General features: G+C 38.9%; 3 protein-coding genes across 3 annotated transcripts; all 3 read left to right on the top strand.

Moving 5' to 3' along the window:
• Positions 1-2,538: 2,538 nt before the first annotated feature.
• On the top strand, positions 2,539-8,334 carry LOC145771054 (uncharacterized). Its single transcript, XM_082582798.1, has one exon. The coding sequence runs from the start codon at positions 2,539-2,541 to the stop codon at positions 8,332-8,334; it is 5,796 nt and encodes a 1,931-aa protein (XP_082438924.1).
• A 5,625-nt stretch (positions 8,335-13,959) lies between these two features.
• Positions 13,960-14,982, top strand: LOC145771053 (zinc finger MYM-type protein 6-like). The gene has a single exon (XM_082582796.1). It carries the CDS (start codon positions 13,960-13,962, stop codon positions 14,980-14,982), a length of 1,023 nt encoding a protein of 340 aa, XP_082438922.1.
• Positions 14,983-16,699: 1,717 nt separating this feature from the next.
• Positions 16,700-19,090, top strand: LOC145771052 (52 kDa repressor of the inhibitor of the protein kinase-like). Its single transcript, XM_082582795.1, has one exon. The coding sequence runs from the start codon at positions 16,700-16,702 to the stop codon at positions 19,088-19,090; it is 2,391 nt and encodes a 796-aa protein (XP_082438921.1).
• The last annotated feature ends 6,223 nt before the right edge of the window (positions 19,091-25,313 follow it).

Genomic DNA, 25,313 nt, shown 5'->3' with positions numbered 1-25,313 from the left:
TTCATTTGTCTTTTTGGAAATTGAAATATCTCTGGTAATTCAACAATTGATTGTTGTTGAAATATGTTGCATTTTCAGTACAGATGTGACTTATTGTCTCATGTGGTAAATATACGTGTCGTAACAGAATGAAGTGGGTGATGGTTGCGAAGATCATGTGAGCTTGTCAAAGCACATCCAAACTTTGAGCGAGGAGTGCAAGAAACGATCAAAAAACATGAATGTAATTGTGGACCGGATGGAACGCACGTTTTCAATACACCGCAAAGATGTTTGTGAAGAAGTGCTTGCAATCGAAGAACTGATTGAAAAATATCCTGCGTTGAAACTTCCAACATGTAAGTATTTAGGCTGGTTTGAAGCAACCATAAAATTTGGCGTTTATTGAAAAGTAAGATAGAATGCCTAAGTGCTATGTATCGAATTTTCTTGAATAAAAACCGCGGCTACTACTTTTTTTATATGAACGTTTTTGTTTTCTAATTGGTGCTCAGTGGGCATTCCAGTTTATCTACCATATCTATCGGTAACAAGAAAACGGAAACAATAAGTCACCTGCAATTTTATTGTCTCTTTTTGTAAAACCGCTAATCTGACAGCTGCTATGATTGTCACATCTGTGTAAAGCAAACAAAACCAAAAGGAAATACCGGTAGTGTTGATTAGGTGCCAATAAAATTCAATTGGTTCAAACTACCTATGAAATTTGGGGAAACTGCCAGGATTAAGTTCTCAAATCAGCCAGAAGATGATAAAGATTTCCTCATCAATCAAAATAGAAGTGCCTTTTCAATTTTAATTGGCACACTACACAACCTTTGCTGATTTGAATTATGCAGATATTGCTTAGTTAGGTTGGAAAGTTATTCTGTTGATTTTTCAGATATCCATCATCTCTTGAATGCCACAGAGCATGCATGGAACTGGTGAAAAAGTTTCCATGTTTGGGTGACAAAAACCCAATAAACCTTGAGGTGTGTAAAAGGTATAGTCTTGTTTTGTAGTGTTTAAGATGTAAACGACACTAAATCACTATATGACGGTTTCTGCTTTAATTCAGGATACATGGGTAAAATCACTGAGGCCAAGGTTTCGTGATTCCAGGCGATCCATGGTGAGTGTAACATCACTTTTGTGAATATAAAAGTTGTGTGAGCGAAATCAAAACTTTCCTATCTGGAAATTTGGTTGTCTGTTGGATTATAGAAACAACATTTAAATTCTCCCTTTGTCTGTAGCGTCCGGAAAAAACAAGTCTATTAACTATCTTAGATTCTGACAGTTTTCAGACTCAAAAGGAGTCTATGCCTCCTTTAGTCATATAGTGGCGCCCATATTTCTGAAATTGTGTTATTTTTATCTCTCAACGCATCAAAAATAGCCTGTGTTGTCGAATTCTTTTCAGTTGATTAATTATTGTGAGATTACATCTGTATATACATTGGCATAGCACAGTTTGACGTTGATTCTATGCTAAATGGGTTCGCTTGTTTCTAAACGTATTTCTTTGTGTCAATTTCTTAAAGATTCGTTGTATTGTGAAATACTCAGCATCAACGTCAACGAACGGCCTTTTTATGCAACTGTAACGTTTTTACATTCAGCATCAGGAATAGCCTTTTTCCTAATTCATGGCTTTAAATAGAAGAACTTTGCGTTATTTCTCTAATTCAGCAATAATAGCTCAGCTACGCGAACATTCCTTTGTGTCAATTTCACACGTATTAATGGATAGAATTGTTTAGCAGTTTAGAAATAGATTACTGTATTTGTTAACTGAGCTATTGAAATGAACTCTTGATCGTAATTTAAGAAAGGTTATATTAGACTTTCTGGAGTATTTGTTAACTATAATTCTATTCTATTTAGTCGTGATATAATGCTTAGGCGTATCACCTTGTAAATGCATTCTGGAAAAGGGGTTGTCAACAACCGGTAAATATGATTTTCATTTTATTCATAGTTTGTCTCATTTGTTAACCAGCCGTACATCTCTTATGAAGTTTAACATACCAAACGTATGATGTCTACTTGTATATTGTGGTAACTGTTTATTATTATTATACGTTTTCGTATTCGTAAAGTCACGGTTATTTTCCCCAGAGAAAAACCGCGACCTGACGAGGACAAATTGAGTGCTTCGAAGACAATTGCGCGTTTTTCCAACATAGAACAATCATCCCAGCTTGTTGGTGGTATGCGAGCAGACAAGTTCAAGTGGAATCACCTCAGTGTAGATCAGGTGTTTTAACATCAGACAACCCGCACCGCTATACGATCTTACATTGAAAGTTTTTCTCGGTTGACGGAGGTATCAACCGATTGATCCGGTCTTAAGTATAAACCGGTAGTGTACAGAATTATTTCTTTTAGTAAGAAATTTTCTGGTCGCAGAGTTGCGACTCGTTTGTCATCGTTCGAATAACGATTGGCAGTTCTCGTTGATCTCTTGAAGAAGTTTACTTAGTATTGTTATATCGCTTTTTCCTCTTTCTTAAAACTCTTTGAATGTTAAGAAGTGGGAAATTTTATAGCAAAATGGCCTGTGAAACTATTGAAACTGCTGTTAAAAATTTAAATGATTTCTATCTTGAAATCAATAACCTTATGAAGACTCCCCATTGCGCAAAAACGGTACGCGCTCGTCTTCCTGATTTAGATAATTTGTTCAGTTCTCTTATGGCACTTTGTGTTGACATTTCTGCTGATAAACCACTTCTGGAATCTTGTACTTTTAGTAAAGATGACTATTCTCGTGGTAAAGACGAATTCTTGACTTTTGTTGAAGGCTGGTTGCGAGAGCAGGATGATGAACACGAGAGTGGTCATACTCCTTCTATTGATATAATTCGTGTTTTGCAACGTTCCAAAAATGGCTCTAAAAGCGGTAGCCATATGACGACGACTTCGAGATCTTGCAGGAGTTCTAAACAAAAGACGCTGCAAGCCAAGTTGGAACTTGCGCAACTGGCGGTAAAACACAATCAACAACGTCGTCTGGAAGAAGAAAGGGAAGCTAAGTTGAAGGCCGAACGAGCTGCCGCTGAAGCTAAGTTGAAGGCCGAACTCGCCGCCGCTGAAGACCGTCGCGTTCTGGAAGCAGCCCGGTTAGAAGCCGAGGTCTGGGAGGTCAACTCCCAAGAAGGTTCTCTGCGAAACATTCGATCTCAACCCTTTGACCATCTCAACCCAAACAAGGTACAGTCAACAATGTTTCGTTCCAGTTCTTGTCATATAAATCCTGGGTGTTCTAGCTTTAATGCCGATGTGCCTAATCCCGGTGTTCCAGCACAGAACCTTCCCTTGCCAAATGTTAAAATTAACGAACAATTTTCTATGAAGAATGACTCTGCTATTCTAGCAGGAATAGTTACTGCCGTTAGCGCTGGCATGAATATGCCAAAATATGAATGCCCCAAATTTTCAGGGGATCCTAAAGACTATTTTACTTTCTTCCGTCATTTCGAAGAAACTATAAATTGCGCAGATATAAGCCCCAGCAAAAAACTGAGTTACTTACTTCTATACACAACTGGCAAAGCGCATAACTCGATTAGTCACTGTCCTTCACTTAAAACGCCTGAAGAAGGCTACAGTAAAGCGTTAACAATTTTGCATGACTTGTTTGGGCAGCCGCGCGTCATAGCAGAATCTTTTAAACGACAGTTGCTTAAAATCTCTGCAATCAAACATCTCGACAAAGAAGCAATGCATAGCTTCTCCACAGCTTTGAGAAAGTGTTACGAAACCTTAGATAGCCATGGACATTCTTACGAATTAAACTCTTACTTAGATGATCTTGCTGACAAGTTACCGCCGTGTATAAACAATTCTTGGAAGAGAAAGTACGCAAAAATTCAATGCAGACAACAAAGGGCTTCTACCTTTCGGGACTTCGTCGAATTCGTAGAAGATGAAGCAAAACTTTTAAATGCTTATCCTACTAAAATTGAAAGCGAAAGTTCTAAGCGCCACGTAAATTCTTTTGGTCGTAGTGGACAAAAAATCAGCAGTCAGCGAACTTGTGCTACGGTTTCAGCCACCCGTGGTAATCGTGCGTCACAATCCTTTGAAGGCAAAACACGACAAAGACAGCGATTTGCCGGTCGCCAGTGTTTCTTTTGCTCTGGAAATCATATACTTTATAAGTGTAATGAGTTTTCCAAAATTTCTTTACAGGATCGCCGAGATTTTCTAAACAAAGAGAGGCGTTGTTTTAATTGTTTCAATAAACATGCCACTTCAGATTGTAGGTTTGAGAGTACATGTACCGAAAAGGGTTGCAAAGGTCATCACCATTCTTTGATGCACTACGTCTCTAGTAAAGCGTCTCCTGATGTCACTCGAGTCAACACAGGTAAGTTGCTTTCAACTTCTGTTTCTTCCGATTCAGTGTTAGGTCATAAAAGTTTCTTTAACGTCGTTCCTATTAAAGCAAGGGCTAATGGGAAAGAAGTTAAAACTTACGCCTTTCTCGACACTGGATCGGATGCAACTTTCTGCGATCACAGTTTGATCGCGTCGCTTGACTTAGAGGGCGAGCCCAGCCAAATAAAGCTGAGCACTGTAAATAAAAGCTTAGATACTATTAAAAGTAAAAGAGTCAGTGTCTCAATTTCTTCTTTAGATGAAAAGGTCAACTTTGAAACAGTGCAAGCCTACGCCATAGACAAAATACCAGTGTCTCCAAATCCTAATCTTTCTTGCGACGATGTTTCCAAATTTCCTTATTTGAAAGATTTAAATTTTGAAACTTTAGAAAACGTCCATGTCTCAATCTTAATTGGCATCGATGTTTTAAAGGCTCATAAAGTTTTAGAGCAGAGAGAAGGAAACAATGGTGAACCCAGTGCAATAAAAACACCCTTAGGTTGGTCACTTTTGGGATCATCAAAAAATCAAAACAACATTCTATCTAATTTTATTCATTCAGATGAAAAATTGGACAATGCAATCCAACAGTCTTGGTTTGAAGATTTCAAACCGGAAGAGCTTTCTTTTCCATCGTCTGTGCAAGACAGACATGTTCTTAAAGTGCTACGTGAAGAGGTGTCACGCACTGATGGTCACTATTACGCACCGCTACCCTGGCGGAAGGACGTAAGTTTGCCTGAAAATAGTCGCTTGATGGCAACAAAGCGCTTAAATTCTTTGAAGAAACGCTTTGAACGTGACGATCAATTAAAGCAAAAATATGCGTCAAAAATGCAGGAGTATCTAGAAAACAACCATGCAGAGGTTGTAAACGAATCAAGTAGTGATGATGAACAAGGGCAAAAACGTGTTTGGTACTTGCCACATCATCCAGTGATTCATCCCTGCAAACCAGACAAAGTCAGAATAGTGTTTGACTGCGCTGCTCAGCACAGAGGGGTAGCTTTAAATGATGCCTTGCTACAAGGTCCTGATCTTGTAAATAGCCTTGTTAGTGTATTGACACGCTTTCGCAGAGAGCCAATTGCCTTGGTAGCAGATGTAGAAGCGATGTTTCATCAAGTTAAAATAAAAGAACATGACAAAGATGCATTTCGTTTTCTTTGGTGGCCTGGAGGAGATCTTTCTAAACCTCCCGTCAGCCATCGTATGCTGGTACACATCTTTGGTGCTACATCTTCGCCTTGTTGTGCGACCTTATGTCTGAGGCAAACTGAACAAGAGTTCGGTTCAAACTTCAACTCTGCTACATGTGATGTTGTTAAAAATGATTTTTATGTAGACGATTGTCTAACGTCTGCTAGTTCTGTAGATGACGCTGTTCTTTTAGTCAAACAGCTTAGAGAGTTGCTTCAAATTGGTGGCTTTAATCTTACAAAATGGATTTCAACGAGTCAGGAAGTTCTTAAAACTATTCCTGAAAATGATAGAGCGAAATCTGTTGTGAATGTTGATCTCAACAGTCCGTTGAAGGAACGTGTGCTAGGTGTTTCTTGGAACGTTTCCAATGACCAATTTGCGTTTCAGGTTTCAGACAATTTTGAGTTGAAAACGTTTACGAGACGTTCCATTCTATCTGCTGTTAATTCTCTGTATGACCCATTGGGTTTCATTGCTCCAGTCGTGCTGACTGCTAGAATTCTGCAGCAAAACATCATTCAGCAAAAACTTGGCTGGGATGATCAACTGCGGAATTCAGATGTGCTTGAGTGGCAAACATGGTTTAAGCAACTGCATGATCTTGGTGAGTTGAATTTATTTCGTTGTTTTAAACCTCTTAACTTTGGTAAAGTTGTTAGTCATCAACTTCATCACTTTTCGGATGCTTCTGTTCAAGGTTACGGGTTTGTATCTTACTTGCGCCTGGTCGACGATACGGGATCTATTCATTGTTCTTTTGTGTGTGGCAAAGCTAAAGTTACACCACCCAAATCAGAAAGTATTCCAAGACTGGAACTTGTAGCAGCGGTGTTGGCAGTTAAAGCCGACAAGTGGCTTCGTTCTCAACTTGATTATTCAAACTGTCAGTCAATCTTTTGGACTGACTCTAGTGCGGTAAGAAGGAGTATTAATAATGAAAACAAACGATTTAGGACCTTTGTGTCAAACCGTTTGGCAAAAATTCATCGACAAACTATGCCTTCCCAATGGAGGCACGTCAATTCTCATATCAATCCAGCCGACGATGCATCTCGCGGCCTATCTGTAATTCAGTTGTTGAAGTTTCGATGGCTAAAAGCTCCGAAGTTCTTGTGGAAAACAGAAGACTTCTGGCCTTCTATTCCCGCTTCAGAAGTAAATTTTGAGTCTCTTCCTTTAGATTTTCAGCCTCTTGAGCCTAATATTGTCTCTGCAGTTCAGGTAAGTCAGACAGTAGCCGTAGACAATCTAATTAGTTATTTTTCGACCTTGCACCGTTTAAAAAAGGCCACAGCATGGCTAAAACGGTTTTGCAAGTTTGTCCAAGACAGGTCTTCTGTAACTCCAGGACGTCTTACTGCTGATGAACTGTACATCGCTGAGTTATGTCTCATATCTTATGTACAGAAGCAAGTCTTTTCGCCTGTGTTTGTAATTCTTAAGAATTCTTCTTCTTCTTCTTCTAGCAAAGCACTCAAAAGGGAATTAAAGAGTCTTCCGAATCTTCGATGTGTTTCGAAGTTGAGTCCATGCCTGATGAGTGGTGTTCTTCGAGTTGGTGGACGGTTAGAAAATGCACCGATACTTTTCGAATCCAAACACCCAGCAATATTGCCCTATCAACATCATTTGACAACTTTGTTCATTCGAAACCACCATGTCTTGGTTGGCCATTCTGGTATGTCCCATACATGGACATCGCTTCGCCAACGTTTTTGGATCATAAAGGGTGGAGCTGCTGTCAGAAAAGAAATTAGTAAGTGTGTTCTGTGTCTCAAACGTAGCGCACTTGGTTCTCAGCAACTTATGTCAGCTCTTCCTCCTGCTCGTCTGAAACTGGATGAGCCTCCTTTCTCACATGTAGGAATAGATTATTTTGGTCCATTCTATACTAAACGTGCACGCAGTTTAGAAAAGCGTTACGGGTGTGTCTTTTCATGCCTCACCATGAGAGCTGTCCATGTTGAAGTTGCTCATGATCTTTCTACCGATTCCTTCATCAACGCTTTTCGCCGTTTTGTCAGCCGCAGAGGTAAACCCAAAGAAGTGTTTTCCGACAACGGTAGCAACTTTGTTGGAGCCGAGAGAATTTTGCGAGAATATCTTCAAGCTCTTAATCAAGAAAATATAGGAACGTTCTTTCAACAAGAACAAATAAAATGGAATTTTAACCCACCAACAGCTAGCCATATGGGGGGAGCTTGGGAAAGGATGATTCGTTCAATCCGCCGAATTTTTAATGCCCTGTTAAAGTCACAAACCCTTACAGATGATGTCTTGCACACCCTATTCCTTGAAGTTGAGAAAATTCTTAATTCTCGTCCTTTAGTTCCCGTCGCTATTGATCCAACCGCCGACGAGATACTTACGCCAAACCACTTGTTATTACTGAGACCTGAAAGCAATTTGCCGCCAGGCTTGTTTAACCAAAAAGATAATTACACAAGGCGTCGTTGGAGACAAGTTCAATACCTGGCAGATCAATTTTGGAAAAGGTGGTCTCGCGAGTACCTTCCAACCATTGCCTTACGCCAAAAGTGGCCAGACGTGAAACGTAACCTTCACCAAGACGATATCGTTCTTGTTGTTGACAACAATGTTCCTCGTGGAAGATGGAGAATGGGTCGCGTTACCAGATCCTTTCCTGACAAAAAAGGAGTCGTTCGAATTGTAGAAGTTCTCACGCAGTCGGGAAGTATTCAACGGCCTATAGCAAAACTGTGCCTCATCCAGGAAGCAGATGGTATCGCCTCGAAATAAGATGACATTACGGAAATAGTAAAAGAACAATGATCGACATTATGTTTGGTAGCATGCTTACAACGAGAGACACTAAATGAGTTGTATGCACATACGTAGGCCTAACTATGTACTGTATATGTAAAGGACACTTGTTTGTAGTAGTGTAACATAGAAGTAGTGATGTTTGTGTGTTTGTAAAATGTATCTCATCCATCGTTAGCATTTTAAGGGGGAGGATGTAACATCACTTTTGTGAATATAAAAGTTGTGTGAGCGAAATCAAAACTTTCCTATCTGGAAATTTGGTTGTCTGTTGGATTATAGAAACAACATTTAAATTCTCCCTTTGTCTGTAGCGTCCGGAAAAAACAAGTCTATTAACTATCTTAGATTCTGACAGTTTTCAGACTCAAAAGGAGTCTATGCCTCCTTTAGTCATATAGTGGCGCCCATATTTCTGAAATTGTGTTATTTTTATCTCTCAACGCATCAAAAATAGCCTGTGTTGTCGAATTCTTTTCAGTTGATTAATTATTGTGAGATTACATCTGTATATACATTGGCATAGCACAGTTTGACGTTGATTCTATGCTAAATGGGTTCGCTTGTTTCTAAACGTATTTCTTTGTGTCAATTTCTTAAAGATTTGTTGTATTGTGAAATACTCAGCATCAACGTCAACGAACGGCCTTTTTATGCAACTGTAACGTTTTTACATTCAGCATCAGGAATAGCCTTTTTCCTAATTCATGGCTTTAAATAGAAGAACTTTGCGTTATTTCTCTAATTCAGCAATAATAGCTCAGCTACGCGAACATTCCTTTGTGTCAATTTCACACGTATTAATGGATAGAATTGTTTAGCAGTTTAGAAATAGATTACTGTATTTGTTAACTGAGCTATTGAAATGAACTCTTGATCGTAATTTAAGAAAGGTTATATTAGACTTTCTGGAGTATTTGTTAACTATAATTCTATTCTATTTAGTCGTGATATAATGCTTAGGCGTATCACCTTGTAAATGCATTCTGGAAAAGGGGTTGTCAACAACCGGTAAATATGATTTTCATTTTATTCATAGTTTGTCTCATTTGTTAACCAGCCGTACATCTCTTATGAAGTTTAACATACCAAACGTATGATGTCTACTTGTATATTGTGGTAACTGTTTATTATTATTATACGTTTTCGTATTCGTAAAGTCACGGTTATTTTCCCCAGAGAAAAACCGCGACCTGACGAGGACAAATTGAGTGCTTCGAAGACAATTGCGCGTTTTTCCAACATAGAACAATCATCCCAGCTTGTTGGTGGTATGCGAGCAGACAAGTTCAAGTGGAATCACCTCAGTGTAGATCAGGTGTTTTAACATCAGACAACCCGCACCGCTATACGATCTTACAGTGAGCAACCCTCATGTTGCTTCAATGGAAACAAAATACGGCTGCAACACACAAAAGAAGCCCACCAGATTAACCGACAGTTTGCAAGTGGTTTCTTTGAAGCATCGAAACACAAAAGTGACCACGGTAAATATTCATTTGTCTTTTTGGAGATTGAAATATCTCTGGTAATTCAGCAATCGATTGTTGCTAAACTTTGTTGTACTTTCAGCACAGATGTGACTTATTGTCTCATGTGGTAAAAGTACGTGTCGTAACAGAATGAAGTGGGTGATGGTTGCGAGGATCATGTAAGCTTGTCAAAGCACATCCAAACTTTGAGCAAGGAGTGCAAGAAATGATCAAAAAACATGAATGTAATTGTGAACCGGATGGAACGCACGTTTTCAATACGCCACAAAGACGTTTGTGAGAGAATGCTTGCAATCGAAGAACTGATTGAAAAATATCCTGCGTTGAAACTTCCAACATGTATAAGTATTTAAGGTGGTTTGAAGCAACCGTAAAATTTGACGTTTATTGAAAAGTAAGATAGAATGCCTAAGTGCTATGTACCGAATTTTCTTGAATAGAAACCACGGCTACTACTTTTTATTTTTAAATGTTTTGTGCGGCTTCTATTCGAAGGCGGCTTCTATTTTTTTGATACTTTTGCAGTGTCTAGTGGTGTGCAAATTAATTGATTCAAGTAATGTTTTTAGTGATTTTGATATGCACCTGAATTTAGCTTTTTTAAAAACAAACAAGCTTTGCTGTTTTTAAAGGGCGGGGAAACCCAAATTAACTTTGCGAGTTTTTTGTTTCAGCGTGATGTCATTGTGTACAACATGCGTTTTAGCAATAAAAAAATCCAAATTTTGTTGCCCTCGTCTCGCTAGGGCCGCTTTTGTTTGATACCCGTTTGCGAGGTCTCGTTGAGCATCAAGCTGTGATTCTGTTCGCTGTGACGTCACAAGGTACATATAGTTGTGGCCAAAAGTTTAAGACCAGACTTGATTTATGACGATTTTTGCATTACTTCAAAATACTGCATCAGATATAAGATGATGCATAAAGATGATGCAACTGAAACAATATATGATGCAGTATTTTGAAGTAATGCAAAAATCGTCATAAATCAAGTCTGGTCTTAAACTTTTGGCCACAACTATATGTACCTTGTGACGTCACAGCGAACAGAATCACAGCTTGATGCGCGCGAGACCTCGCAAACGGGTATCAAACAAAAGCGGCCTTAGCGAGACGAGGGAAACAAAATTTGGATTTTTTTATTGCTAAAACGCATGTTGTACACAATGACATCACGCTGAAACAAAAAACTCGCAAAAAGTGAATTTGGGTTTCCCCGCCCTTTAAATATACCTTGAGACAATTAAATTCTAGAATATACGATCGCATAATGCATAACAATATATTATGACGTCACAAATATTTCTTTTAATATATTTGTAACTGATTTTAGCTGTTTGTAACTTACTTGCTTGCTTTAAACTTGTTTAAAGTTTGATTTTAGTCAGGGTTGCCATAGGCAACCTATGGTTATTGTTCCATGACGAAAAAAGTCGGTTCCAATAAACTATTCAAATGAATTTTTAAGAAAATAGTTCAGCAATTCGTTTGCAAGTTAAAAGAATATTTTGCTAACATCCGCCCTACACCTCCACAGTGAAGTCACTTCATACGTGGACGAAAACCTTTCGACGTGTAAGTCTGTTTTAATCAAAAGACACCTGAATCATCGCTTTTTGATTTCGTGAAATTTGGGCTTGCTAAACCATTTCCAAAGTATTGTCGGAGCAAACAAACGAGTTCAACCAGGGTTCGATCTTAGCACTGGTCCTCTACCCAATGTCTAGTGCGAGTTCCCCGCGGACCAGTACAAATCGTTTCGCACTGGTCCAACTGTCCAGTGCGAAAATATCATCGTATTATGTCGTTTGATCGTTTAGAGTGCGTGGTTCTCGTTTGTGCTTCTCTTCAAACAACAAAACACGTGATCCGTGCGTGTTAAACCGTAAGAAAAAGGCAATTCATGTTTTAGGTGGGTTTTCTGCTGTCAGGTCGTTTCCACCTGACATTATGCATGACTGCTTTGAAGGTATGACATTATACATGACTGCAAAACAATGCAATGAGTCGTTGTGCAGTGGTGATGGGAATACTACAAGCAGCAAAATTCCAAATAATGATACAAAAGTGTTTCCAATCCTAATTGGTTGCCCTCGTACAACATTCCAGACTTTCCGCTATTTATAATGCAAAGTCTACAAAAGAGTGAAGACGAAAACACACCAGTTTCTCTTGCCTTGCGCAAAAAAGATTGGAAGAATATTATTTAATTCCATTTCTGCTATGACGTTGTCAGTGCAGATTAAATTTCATAAAGGGCCTACGAAGTTTTGACAAGTGTACTGTTAGTATCACCAAGTGATTTAAAAAGGCATTGCCTTAATGAAACGGTTTTTTTAAGACGGTGGTATCTATAACATTTTAAAACCACTTCTTTAACAGCTTTACTTCCATCATTAGCTTCAGAATAAGATAACTTTAAACGTGTAATAACAAGGACTGTAATAACAAGGTTTCGTGATTCCGGGCGATCCATGGTGAGCAACCCTGATGTTGCTTTAACAATGAAAATAAAATAGGGCTTCGAGACACAAAAGAAGCCCACCAGATTAACTGACAGTTCGCAAGTGGTTGCTTAGCAGCGTCGGAGTGCTTGCAATCGAAGAACTGATTAAAAAATATCCTGCGTTGAAACTTTCAACATGTATAAGTATTTAGGCTGGTTTGAAGCAACCATAAAATTTGACGTTTGTTGAAAAGTAAGATAGAATGCCTAAGTGCTATGTATTCAATTTTCTCGAATAGAAACCGTGGCTACTATTTTTTGTTTTTGAATATTTTGTGTGGCTTCTATTTTTTTTATATGAACGTTTTAGTGTCGAATGCAGAAAGGTGGCTCAAAACTAGTATTAAGCAAGCGGGGCTTGGATAGTGGCTTGAGCCGAGTTTTGCGCTGCAGAAACTATTCTTACTTTGAACCTAGCTTAACACTCGTTTCATTCCAGGTTTTGAGCCACCGATTTAAGTCACCAAAAATGGTGACTTAAGAGCGGCGGATCTTTACTTCAGAAGTTTTGCAAACTGGATTTCAAAGGTTTCCCGTGAAGTTGTGTGTTCGGTACCTCTAGAATATGTTCGGTATTCATTTTGTGAATGCAACTCTTGAGAATACAACTTCGCAATCTAACGAGTTACTAAACAAGATCGATGCTTGGGCAAACAATGGATCGACCATGCAGCATAATCAGTCCATCATGCAGGGCAGTTTTTGAAGCTTGCTAAAATGTGCATTCTCCGTCTGAAAGAACTGTAGGCCTTTTTGGAAATACTGAAGCTTACTAGCAGCATTTCATACGACCAGGTTAAAGAGAAAATTCTGACCAGATTTATTTGAATTACAGGTGGAATCAGGCGCGGATTTATGGGGGGGGCCCAGGGGGCCCGGCCCCCCCCCCCCGAAATTTTGTGAGGAATTGTTGAAACTGTATGTTTCTGCAATTCCGCATCAAATGGTTTGATATGCTTCTAAAACAGCTGATATTAGTCCCACGGCGGACTTAACTTATCCCTGGGGGGGGGGGGGGGATTACTTTTTGTTATTATTGTGGTTGGAATTATCCATCGATCAGACTCCGTTATTTTCTTTCATACAACTTTAAATACATTTTAATAGCAACGTTTGTTGGAGCTGACTCAGCTGAAACTAACGCTGAACCAAATGACGTCAGTTGAAACAATCTGAAACCTTGAAACTTGTCGATCACTTGTCAATGATGATTGTGATTTGTGGTTTGCAGTTTGTACTCTGTGCTGTTTTCAAGCTGAATACAGAACAAATTAACCAAAAATTGTACAACAGATTTACGCTAATTGCTGAGTTATACTACTCTAGTCCAGCGTTACCACATCTGATGTTTTAACATCAGATCTGATGTTTTGAGCAAACTGTCTGATGTCTGAATGTTGAAATCTGATGTTTTGATGTGTGATTTTTTTCTAGGGCAGAGTACTTTTATATATATGAAGTCGGTTTTTATTAGGGCAGAGTACTTCTATATAGCCTACATGAATACTGTAGGTTTGTGTTCTGATTAATGTATTTTGTATAACATAACTAGCCTTAGGCTTTATGTGTCCACACTCCACAGGCTATTTCTAAGGAACTATTCAGATGTCGAGTCCTAGTTATTCCGAAAGTGCTGGTGAACCAGTTACGAAAAAGAAAAAATTGGAATATTCCCAAAGTTTTAACGAGCGCTGGCTCGAAAATGAAGACCTAAAGGATTGGATAAGGAAAACAAATGATCCACTGAAGGCTTCTTGTCGCTTCTGCAACCTTACGTTCAAGACACCAAAAAAAGGAGATCTTTTACGTCACAAGGACAGCAAAGCACACGCAAAGAATGTTTCTGCAATGAAGAAATCCTCCCAGGTTACAAGTTTTTTTAAGAAAAAAGGTGAACAGGGATTGCATTACAATGGTCAAGTTGCTTGTGCTGAATTGCAGTTGGCTGGTTTCATTGCAGAACATCGGCTTCCTTTTGCAGCTGCTGATCATTTGGTCGAAATTGTAAAAAAGGTAGGTGGGCTCCAGGCTTCTGTTCAAAGAGGTATTACTCTGAAACGAACTAAAGCAATGTATACCATTGTTGAGGGCATTGGACGGGAAGAGTCGTTGCAGACCATTGACATTATAAAAAAACAAAAATTCAGCATTTTAATTGATGAGAGCACAGATGTAAGTCTTACGCAAACTTTGGCTCTAGTTGTTCGCTTTTTGGATATTGAAGCAATGCAAACTGTTGACCGTCTCCTGGATGTGATTGAAGTAAAGGATATTACCTCAAATGCACTATTAAAGTTAGTTGTCACTGCACTATTTGAGAAGCATTCTGTTCCAATGGAGAATCTGATAGGCTTGGGGACAGACAATTGTGCCACTATGATGGGAAGAGTTTCTGGTTTCCAGGCACGTCTCAAAGAAATACAGCCAAATGTATTTGTTAATGGCTGCATTTGCCACAGCTTAGCTTTGTGTCTTTCTCATGCATCAAAAAAACTTCCTGGGTGGGTGGAAAATGTAACTCGAGATGTCTGTGGCTACTTTTCTCAGAGTAGCAAAAGGAAGAAAGAATTTCAAAAAATTCAAGAAATGTCTGAGGTGCCCTTTCATTCCATTTTAAAAATTGCTTAAACACGTTGGCTCAGTCGACAACAGGTTGTTGATAGGATTCTGGAGCAATGGGAAGCACTAAAGACATTTTTTGAAAGGGAAAGCACCTCATTAGTGGACAAGTGTTTGGCTAACAAAGCTAGAAATTTATGTGTTGCCTTAAACTCTGATACAAAAACAAGATTGCATTTCATGGCATATGTGTTAAAAAAAGTCAATTCTTTAAATCTCTTGTTCCAGTCAGAAGATTTCACCTTACACAAGGTTCATCCAGAAACTATAAATCTTCTTTCAACCCTCATGTCTTATTATATGCAAACTTCTGACCCATTCCAAAACCCAAGAAATCCAAGAAATTTCCTTCCTTTAAATCAGATCATGCTAGGCATGCGAGCTCAGCTTGAAATAGGTCAGTTAAATAACGAACAGAAGGAAGCAGTACAAACTGATTGCTTAAGCTTTTTGGTAGAATTGTGTTGCCAAATAAAAAGCAGAATCAGTCTACAGGAAATGAACATTCTCACTGCTTTAGACCCTGTAGTTGCAGCAATGCAAAAGAAGACTCGACCTTCTGTTGTGCCTCTTGTAGAAAGGTTTCGCCATCTTTTGAAGGAAGAAGATCTTGATGCTTTAAGAGATGAATGGAATGATCTTCCCAATGTGTTACTAACTTGGAAAGAGGATTTTAAAACCATGTCTCCCCCACGTTTCTGGTGTTGTGTAAAGAATGTGAAGAACGGAATTGGAGAAACTCGATTTCCGATTCTTGCAGAATTTTTTACACAGTTATTGGCTCTGCCCCATTCCACAGCAGCAGTTGAGAGAATTTTTAGTGCTGTAAATGCAGTGAAGACTCCATCAAGAAACCGACTCGCCATTAACACTTTGAAGGGGCAACTCCTTGCACATCAGTTAATTTCACGAACCAATGGAGGATGCACAAAGTGGAAGCCCTCAACAAGTTTAATTCAGGATATGGAAACTGGAGGACCATCTCGACGATATAGAGTGTACAGTGAAGACTGAACACTGGTTTTGTGAATTTCTTATAGTGGTTTCCAAAATATTTGTATTTGAGCACCCCTTGGACATTGCAATTGATACTGTAGTACAACCACTCGTATTATCAAGTATTTGTAATGCTATTACTGCAGAATAGTACACAACCACTCGTATTATCAAGTATTCGTAATGCTATTACTGTAAAATAATACACAACCACTGTGTATTATTCTGCAGTAATAGCATTACAAATACTGGTTCATGATTTTTAAATGCACAGTTTACGCAAAATTCATCGCTTGAGTTTGTGTTTTATTCATGCAGGTGTGCTGTTAGGTTAGGTGTGAGAAACTTTTAGATTATTATTGAAGTCAATAAGATTTTGAGTCTGATGTTAGTTTGGAACATTTCAGAAAAAATCTGATGTTTTGGAGACTCAAGTCAATGGGAACACTGCTCTAGTCTAGTGGACGCAGCGAGAGTTAATTTTGGTGAGCTAATTACGCTAGTAACAGAGTAAGGCAGCATAGGAAAGGTTTTATTAGGCTAGCCTACCGGTACCACTTGACAAAAGGTAAAACCAACCACAGTTTAAGAATACTTGGACTCATGTCTCAGTTATTTCCTTGGTAGGCAGGCATCCATTTTAACTCGTTATCCAATTATTGTTATCAGTGACTATAGTGTGGTGTCTCGTGTCTGTCTGTAGCTTTCTGAACAAAGCATCATTTCCAAGATGAGGAAACGTAAAATAACAGATTTTTTTGTCAGACCTTCGATAACCATTGATTCGGTTGATGAAATACCTGAAACATCTAATACTGAATCCACTTTCCCTGCAGTCACAGACCCGGTTTCGATAAATCAGCACACTACTTCTATTGCACAAGAAGCTGATAATATCAATGCAGACGACGCGGGCTTTTGTTTAGACATTGGTAATGTTCCAGAGCAGGGCCAGAGAAATTTATCTGATGAAGTGATATTAAAGTTGATAAACTGGAAAGAGCCAAGTACTACATGTTTTCCACTAATTCAAGAAGGAAATCATCGAAGGTCTTTTCAGCATTCATGGTTACACACCTATTCTTGGCTCCGATATAGCCACTGCAAAAGTGGAGGTCTATGCGTAGCTTGCGTGCTTTTTGGACCCAATTCTGTTGGTCGAGGCAATCATCAAAATCCAGGCATATTTGTAAAAACGCCAATGATAAAGTACAAGAAAGCTACCGAATATTTGAAAGGCCATCATACATGCGATTTTCACAATGAATCTATGACGAAGATGGAAGAATTTGTGCTGAGACGAAAAGATCCCAGTCAAAGCATTGCTAATTTATTGGATCAACAACGAAAAAGCGAAATTAAACGAAATAGAAAATTGTTGGTACCGATCATTCAAACTTTGGTGTTTTGTGGAAGAAATGTGCTTCCAATTCGAGGCCACCGAGATGATGGTGCAATCGATGTTGATGTGGACCATGTGGCTGGAGAGGGGATTTTTCGAAGGTTACTTCGCTTTCGATTGCAAGCTGGCGATAAAGATTTGCTGGAACTATTTAACAAATCACCATCCAAACCAATCCTGATCAGCAAATTCACTCAAAATGAGTTGCTAAGTATTATTGGAGAAGAAATCCAGGAAAAAATTGTTGCCAAGGTGAATGAAAATGTTTTTTTCAGCGTGTTGATGGATGAAACCCAAGACGTTAGTTGTAAAGAGCAAGCAACAATTGTAATTCGGTATGTGGAGGAAGCTGGCACAATTGCGGAAGAGTTCGTTGGCTTCAGCCATGCAGTTGATTTAACTGGACAAGGCCTCGCGTTGCTCCTAATGAACTATTTGAAAAGGTTAGGACTTGATATTTCGAAGTGTAGAGGCCAGGGGTATGACGGTGCTGCCGCTATGATGGGTAAAATAAGAGGTTGTGCAAAAATTATTTTAAACGATAACCCTCTTGCCTTTCCAGTTCATTGCTTCAGCCACAGGTTAAACCTAGTACTGTCCAAATCATGCGAATTCCCTCCAATTCGAAACATGGCTTCGATCTTGACAAAAGTGTACGATTACATCAAATCTTCTTCTGTCAGGACTAAGAAACTTGAAGACACGGTGAGTAACAGTTACTCCGGTGAAACGAAAAGACGTCGGTTAGTTCAGATGTGTCCCACTCGTTGGGTGCAACGACATGATGCTGTAATAGTGTTTATAGAAATGGTTCCAGCCGTTTCAAAATTTCTATCTTTGGAAACAACATCAGATGCTACAGTTTTGCTTTCTGCAATCCAGTCTTCACCATTTATCATAGCACTAAAAATCTGCGAGGCTGTGATGATTCATACAGTTTACGTTAGTGAAGGGTTACAAAAAGTCGATCAGCATTTGGGGGAATCGTACGGCCGCATTCGAAAGCTCAAGCTTACTCTGCAAAACTTAAGATCTGAAGCTGATAAAAAATTTCACGATATTTTTGTAGAGGCAGAAAAATTGATGCTGGAAATAGGAGGAGGTGAAATTGCCATGCCCCGGTGTAGTGGAACCCAACAGAATCGAAGAAATGTTCCAGCTAAAAATCCAGAAGAGTATTATCGCTATAATGCTTTCATCCCTTTTCTGGATGGGATTCTGGTTCAGCTGGATGAACGATTCGGCGCTGACAACGTTGCCCCAGCTATAGTATTTCAGGAGTTAATGCCAGGTTATCAGCGTGAAGGATCATTTGAACGCGTTTGTCAAGCTGCTTCAGTTTACAGTGAAGACGTCGATCGGCCTGAAATGATCGTCAAAGCTGAGGTGCAACGCTGGATGGCATTAGAGCATGAAGATATTATCACCCATGCTGCCAAATCCGATTTAGAAAATGCTCTGACCGCAGCTAGAGATCGGTATTTTCCTGCAGTTTCAATCATGTTGCGCATATTTGGCACACTTCCTGTTACGACTGCTACGGCAGAGCGAACATTTAGTTCTCTAAAACGACTCAAAACTTACGAACGTTCAACATGTGGACAAGAACGTCTCAGTTCGTTAGGGTTACTTGCTTGCAATCCCACACAGCACATTGATGAAGTTAAGATTACGGACAAATACGCACAAAAGAAAACCCGACGGCTTTTGCTCCAATAAATTTTGTTTAAAAGCTTGCTTTATTGCATTAACCTTTGCATTGGAATCTGTTTACGGCTCTAAGTTTAGCTTGGGATTGGTGAGATGTAACATTTACCGTAACTGAGCTTAAGCTTGGTCAGATGTAATTACATTTTCTTCAAACGTTTTTCCTCTATTTTACAGCATATCGTATTATGTCGCACTATCATTGCTCATATTTGTTTTATCTTTTTCTTTCTTTTTAATTGCTTTTCAAATTTTGTGGCCCCCCCCCGAAAAAAACTCCTAAATCCGCGCCTGGGTGGAATACATACAACTGTAGGCTAATAATATGAATGCTAATAAAGAAAATATGGAAATTGATACTGGTACAACAGTACTGCCAAAAATTGCCAAAAAAATCAGATTCAGCAATTATACAGAGGCAGAAAAGAAGTTACTGCTTGAAATTGTGAATGATGCAACGTACAACTTCATTCAATCTAGTTTGCAAGTGGTTTCTTTGAAGCATCGAAACACAAAAGTAACCACGGTAAATATTCATTTGTTTTTTTGGAGATTGAAATATCTCCGGTAATTCAGCAATTGATTGTTGCTAAAATATGTTGTACTTCCAGTACAGATGTGACTTATTGTTTCATGTGGTAAATATACGTGTCGTAACAGAACGAAGAGGGTGATGGTTGCGAGGATCATGTGAGCTTGTCAAAGCACATCCAAATTTTGAGCGAGGAGTGCAAGAAACGATCAAAAAACATGAATGTAATTGCGGACCGGATGGAACGCAGGTTTTCAATACGCCGCAAAGATGTTTGTGAGGGAGTGCCTGCAATCGAAGAACTGATTGAAAAATATCCTGCGTTGAAACGTCCAACATGTACAGTATAAGGTTTGAAGCAACTTTAAGGTCTCTTTTTGTAAAACCGTTACTCCGACAGCTGCTATTATTGTCACATCTGTGTGAAGCAAACAAAACCAAAAGGAAGTAGCGGTAGTGTTGATTAGGTGACAACAAAATTCTGCGCTCACTTTTTTCAAATAGTTTTTATTCTATTAGTATTACTTCCAATCCGACCACTACTGCAATGTGACAACTTCTTTTTTTGACCTGGAATGGCCTCAAACGCAAGAGGAACCAAGTGTGTATTAAAAATGTAGTGTTTGGGTATCACCAGGTTCTTAATAATGGTGTTTGACAAGGCCGTAACATACTCCTTTGGTGTAGACCAATGTCACTCACGCTCTTTACAGTCATTCATTTTTTTCTGTTTTGATTGAAAGCTATTTTGCGTTGGGACCGTTCACACTACAGTTATTTTGATCGCAGCAAAGCGAACCTTTTCTTTGTTTTATTACAACCCGCATTCGCTTGGTGTCACTCAGTTGTAGTTGCTTTGCTTTATTTTCGTCCAGTTTCTGTGTGACAAAAAATAATCCTGAGCGATTTTTGTTGCTTGACTTCGTTTGGTTTTCCGTGACGTCATGTATTTTTTGGCTTGAAAGTCACTTTGCAGAGTTCCAGGTCAGACTTCACTTAGGCTGGACAAGGACATTGGACAAGTAGCTTCCTCTGTTTGAAGAGGGTGGTTAGTAGGGTGGATCGAAAAATCCAAAAATTTTATTTTTCTTAGCTAGTATGTCAAAAAGGTGCGAAATACCCATAATAACATACATGCAAATTTTTTTGGGGTTTTGACAATTTTTTGATCGCCCCCCGCAAGGTTTTAATTTCCCTAATATCGGGTTGGAGAAACTGTATCATAAAATTGGTCAAAAGCATGAACACTGTGTGACTCACTTATGCGCTTTATGATGTCATAATAAGCGACTTGTGTTTAAACAAATAGGCTACAATTGACCGTTTTATCACCATTGCTGACATACTTGGTTATGTATCTCAACAATTAGCTGATGCAGTGTTTGATTCTTCAAAAGAATTCTAGATATAAAAGAAGCTTTGTAGTACAATTATTGGAATTTGCTTGCACTGCAGGTTCCACAAAGTTTAATAAAAGTTATATGTGCTTCTTACAGATTAAAAGGCAGTTCACTTAGACTAGTACGGGTAACCCTACTGGGCGATGGCCTAGTTTTATTATCACTTGGTGCTTCCCTTCCCCAATCTTTACCATTCAGCGTATAGCAGTGTGACTGCACTGGTGAATGTAGCATTGATCTGGCGATGCGAAACCCAGGATGCTTGAATCACTCAGACACTCACGATGGCAGACTACAGCTAATTAATAGAACCCTTAGATTATATGTCAGCGATAACAATCAGTATGGGAGACGGCAAGCATTGGTTATGTTCATTATCCGTGTTGATGCTCCAATGTGGTTCGCAATAAAATCACACTCATCTTGCAAAGATGGAGCTAGACACATTCACCATATGATAACCACATCACGATATCTTAGTCCGAAGCACAAGAAAATTATCAACCCAGTTATAGGCTACACCGCAACTCATACTTTGCTCATCCGGAAAATATAATTTTGGCTATGATAACTTACCATCGACCACATATTCGAGAACTAGGCCTGCGTAGAGAGATGAAAGCTAGAGCTGCAAAACCCAGCGAAAAAATACAAAAATTTAAAGTTCCCGCAAAGCTTAATTTTGATGCAGTGAAATACTTCGAATTGATTAACTGAACAGATCTTGCTATCACGGAGCCTCATATAATTAATGCAATGACGGATGCTGAGCTTCGGCAATTCATCATGATAGATGTGACTCCCACTATATTTTTCCCCAAATTTTCATGTCACACGCAGGCTGTTGAAAGGCTCTTGGAACTGGTTACCGACGCATCTAAAGCAGTTTGTGGACCGAAATATCGAGACGGCTTCTTCATTCGTGCCCGAATTGCTTCTCGTCAGTTAATGCCAACGTTTGAGTCTAAACGTGACTTTACTCACTTCAATTTGTAACTGTTTGTTATATTGCTTGCAGTCTTTGTATGCATGAGCGCATAAATTAATAGGAAGTGACTTTGCCAATGGGCCACCTGTCAACCCAGTCATATAAAGTTTAAGCTTGTGAGTCTATAGTCGGCCATCTGATGGTGAATGTTAATAGGCGTTTACCTGTTGAAATCGCGGTTGGTCCATCCGCCAAGTCACTTTAAAAGTAATATGCTGAAAGAGGGTGAAGTCAAAACTCTTAATTACGCACATTTTCATTGTATTTGGTGTTATATTAGAACCTTTTGCCATGTCTGCAAAGCGAGTTAAAATCAAAAAAAAAATTTGCTTTGTAGTTCTTGTATGTATAAGTGACTAAATTTGAATGTCGCGGGGGGAGATCAAAAACTTGTTCAAACCTCTTCAATTTTTTACATTGTGTTTTGGTGATATATTGGCAACTTTTGCCATATCTAGCTAATTAAAATTGAAAAAAAAAATTTTTTTTGCCATTTTTGATCCACCCTAGTGGTTAGTTAGCAGAATTATTATAAAATGAATATGGTTACTTTGGACAGCGAAGTCTACACTCAGAGACAGAGTAGAAGGTGCTCAGTTTTAAAGTAAGACCAGTAGCCTAACTCAAGAACGTTACAAAGAACAAACCTAGGAAAGTTAAAGCTGCAGCAGAAAGTAGTCACTGAGTCTCAGGAAGAATTATTTGTCTACGATAACGCTGTATCTTTGAAAGGTTATGTCATTCGCAATTGATTTTGCCTAATCAAGAAAACTTACAGCTGTAGCTGGCGGTAGTTAAAACAATAACCTAGGAAGGTTATCAGAAAAATTATTCTGGCTAGCTAGAAAACTGTGGGCAAAAATGTACGTTCTTTAACAAAAACCAGAAATTAAAAACTATAATTTTGACCGTGCAGGAATTTTCATGTCAATGGGATTTAATAACACAGTCATGTCACAACAGTCGTGAAAATGCTTGGGTGCAAGTTGCAGCTTAATGTAATTATCCTAATAGTGAGAACAAATGATATAGTGTATGGTGGATTATATTCAAAATTTTATTACTGCTTTTCAAAGTTTATTGTATTTGAAGCGCAAAATATCAATGTGGGATCTAAACCCCCAGAACCCAGAAATTCATTTTTAATAAAGTCTATGTTGTTCAAACCTTGTAGATAAACGAAATGTTTAAAACCTTGTACGGATTTGTATAGGTTTTCCTTATGTGTATGTCACATTGAGCATTGCATGGCCAGTTCAATGCTAATCACTGCTTGAAGATAATGTTAGATACTAGATTTAACAGACATCAACAAACACAGTGCAATTAAAGACCACATTTATGACTGCAGTATTTGTTCCAACATCAAATTTACATTGGATTCATTGAAAACAATTCGCAACTGTCAATCAGAGTTTGAAACTAAAATTCATGAGGCACTCTAAATAAAGCAGCACAACTCCATGCTCAACAAACAATTATTCGCTGGAGGGGCATCTTTTTTGTTGAATTTGTATTAGATTACGTTTGTTTTATGTTGCTTAGTGATTTTTCCTTGATTGCCTTTATGTTATCCCGTTCACTATCTTGTCTCATGACCACACTCCCGCATAGTTTGACAGATTGTTACCCCCTTTTGTGTTTGTTCGTCAGTTGTTGCTTGTACGCAGGTCAATACAGTTTTATTTAATTTCAGTCATTTATTATTAACATTTCAGTTTTCACAAATATTTGTTTTTGTTTAGATGAAGTAAGGTATTTTCCTGACGAGGGCAGAAAGTTTTGCCGAAAACGTTTAAACTTATGAAGCTATTTTAATTTTATGCATTATATTTTGAATTATGCAATTCAATCTTATAAAGCTGTGAGCTGTAATTGAACAAGTGCTCTGATGCCTAAAGCTAGTGCCTCAAGCCGACGTGTTGATTCACTGTTGGTGAAATCGTATTTCTGTTCGCAGTTTTAGTTTGTGCAAGCCTAGCAGTTTTAGCTTAGCAAGCCTAGCAAGCAGTTTTAGTTTGTGCAGTTCTTAGTTTGTGCAATGCCTAAAGCTAGTGCCTCAAGCCGACGTGTTGATTCACTGTTGGTGAAATCGTATTTCTGTTCGCAGTTTTAGTTTGTGCAAGTTGGAGTGAAGGGTGTTGATTTAGCTGGTCTGCTGTTAACTTGAGTTGTGTTATAGAATGATTATTTATTTTGCAGATTCGAGTTTTAAGTTTAATAAAACCAAATAACGGTTACAACAATTTATTAAACTTATAATTTAAACATGGACAAGGTCTTGAAACCTGAGCGTTTGGAAACTGAGCCAAGTGCTCCGTCAGCAGTCGACGAATTCAAACATTGGCTTGAGACGTTCAATCACTATTTAGAAGCTTTGGCTGCAGCAAATTTGAACCCAAACAATTTGAAAGTTTTAATGAACATGGTGTCCCCGAAGGTTTATAAAAGTATAGCAAGTGCTAGAGACTATGAATCGGCCATGACTATCCTGAAGGGTCTCTATGTAAAGCCTAAGAATATCGTAGCTGCACGTCATCGCTTGCGCACATGTCGACAGCAACCTGGTGAAACAATAGACAATTTCGTTTTGCGCCTGGAACATTTTAGTAAAGAATGTGAATGTAACGCTGTGACCGCCGAGGAGCATCGTCGCGGACTATTGAAAGATGCGTTCATTGCCGGTCTGTCTTCGAGCGGGATACGCCAACGATTGTTAGAAAACAGAAGTCTGGATTTTCAAGATGCATATGAGCAAGCTCGTGCTCAGGAGCTCGCAATTGCAAACGCTGAGGCCTATCAAACATCTACCAGTTCCATGGCGTCCAGCGGTGCATGTGCGTAGGAGTGGCCAAACAGACAGGAACGACTTTCCAGTCAGCAAGAACCGCAGTGCGCCGAACCAGAGCTTCTTCAGGCAGCTTATGCTAAGCAACTGTGTTATTTCTGCAGAGAAGCTCGTCACCCCAGAAGGGAATGCCCAGCAAGAGATTCAGTTTGTCACTACTGTTCCAAAATCGGACATTTTTCGAGAGTCTATCATCAACGTTATGTTCGTTCTAAATCTAAACAATCACGGTGCACCAAATTGAACACTATCCAAAGCTCAGTACTATCTGCAGCTAATCTTTCAGCAACGCAAAACAATAACAACGTTTTTTGTGATGTTTTAATTGACGGTTTTACTGCAAAATCATTGATGGACACGGGGTCATCAGATTGCTACGTTACCAAAAGATTTGTCGATCAACATTCCTTAAAAATTCATCAAACATTGGGCGAAGTAATGTTAGCCGAAATAGCTGTTCGTTTGCC

The sequence above is a fragment of the Aplidium turbinatum genome, chromosome 5 (assembly GCF_918807975.1).
Source record: "Aplidium turbinatum chromosome 5, kaAplTurb1.1, whole genome shotgun sequence".
In the NCBI taxonomy this organism is placed as follows: domain Eukaryota; kingdom Metazoa; phylum Chordata; class Ascidiacea; order Aplousobranchia; family Polyclinidae; genus Aplidium; species Aplidium turbinatum.
This window is presented reverse-complemented; position numbering and strand designations above follow the sequence as displayed.

Bases quoted from the DNA above. Each gene is read 5' to 3' on its own strand.
- LOC145771054 (XM_082582798.1), top strand. From the start codon at position 2,539: ATGGCCTGTGAAACTATTGAAACTGCTGTTAAAAATTTAAATGATTTC.
- LOC145771053 (XM_082582796.1), top strand. From the start codon at position 13,960: ATGTCGAGTCCTAGTTATTCCGAAAGTGCTGGTGAACCAGTTACGAAA.
- LOC145771052 (XM_082582795.1), top strand. From the start codon at position 16,700: ATGAGGAAACGTAAAATAACAGATTTTTTTGTCAGACCTTCGATAACC.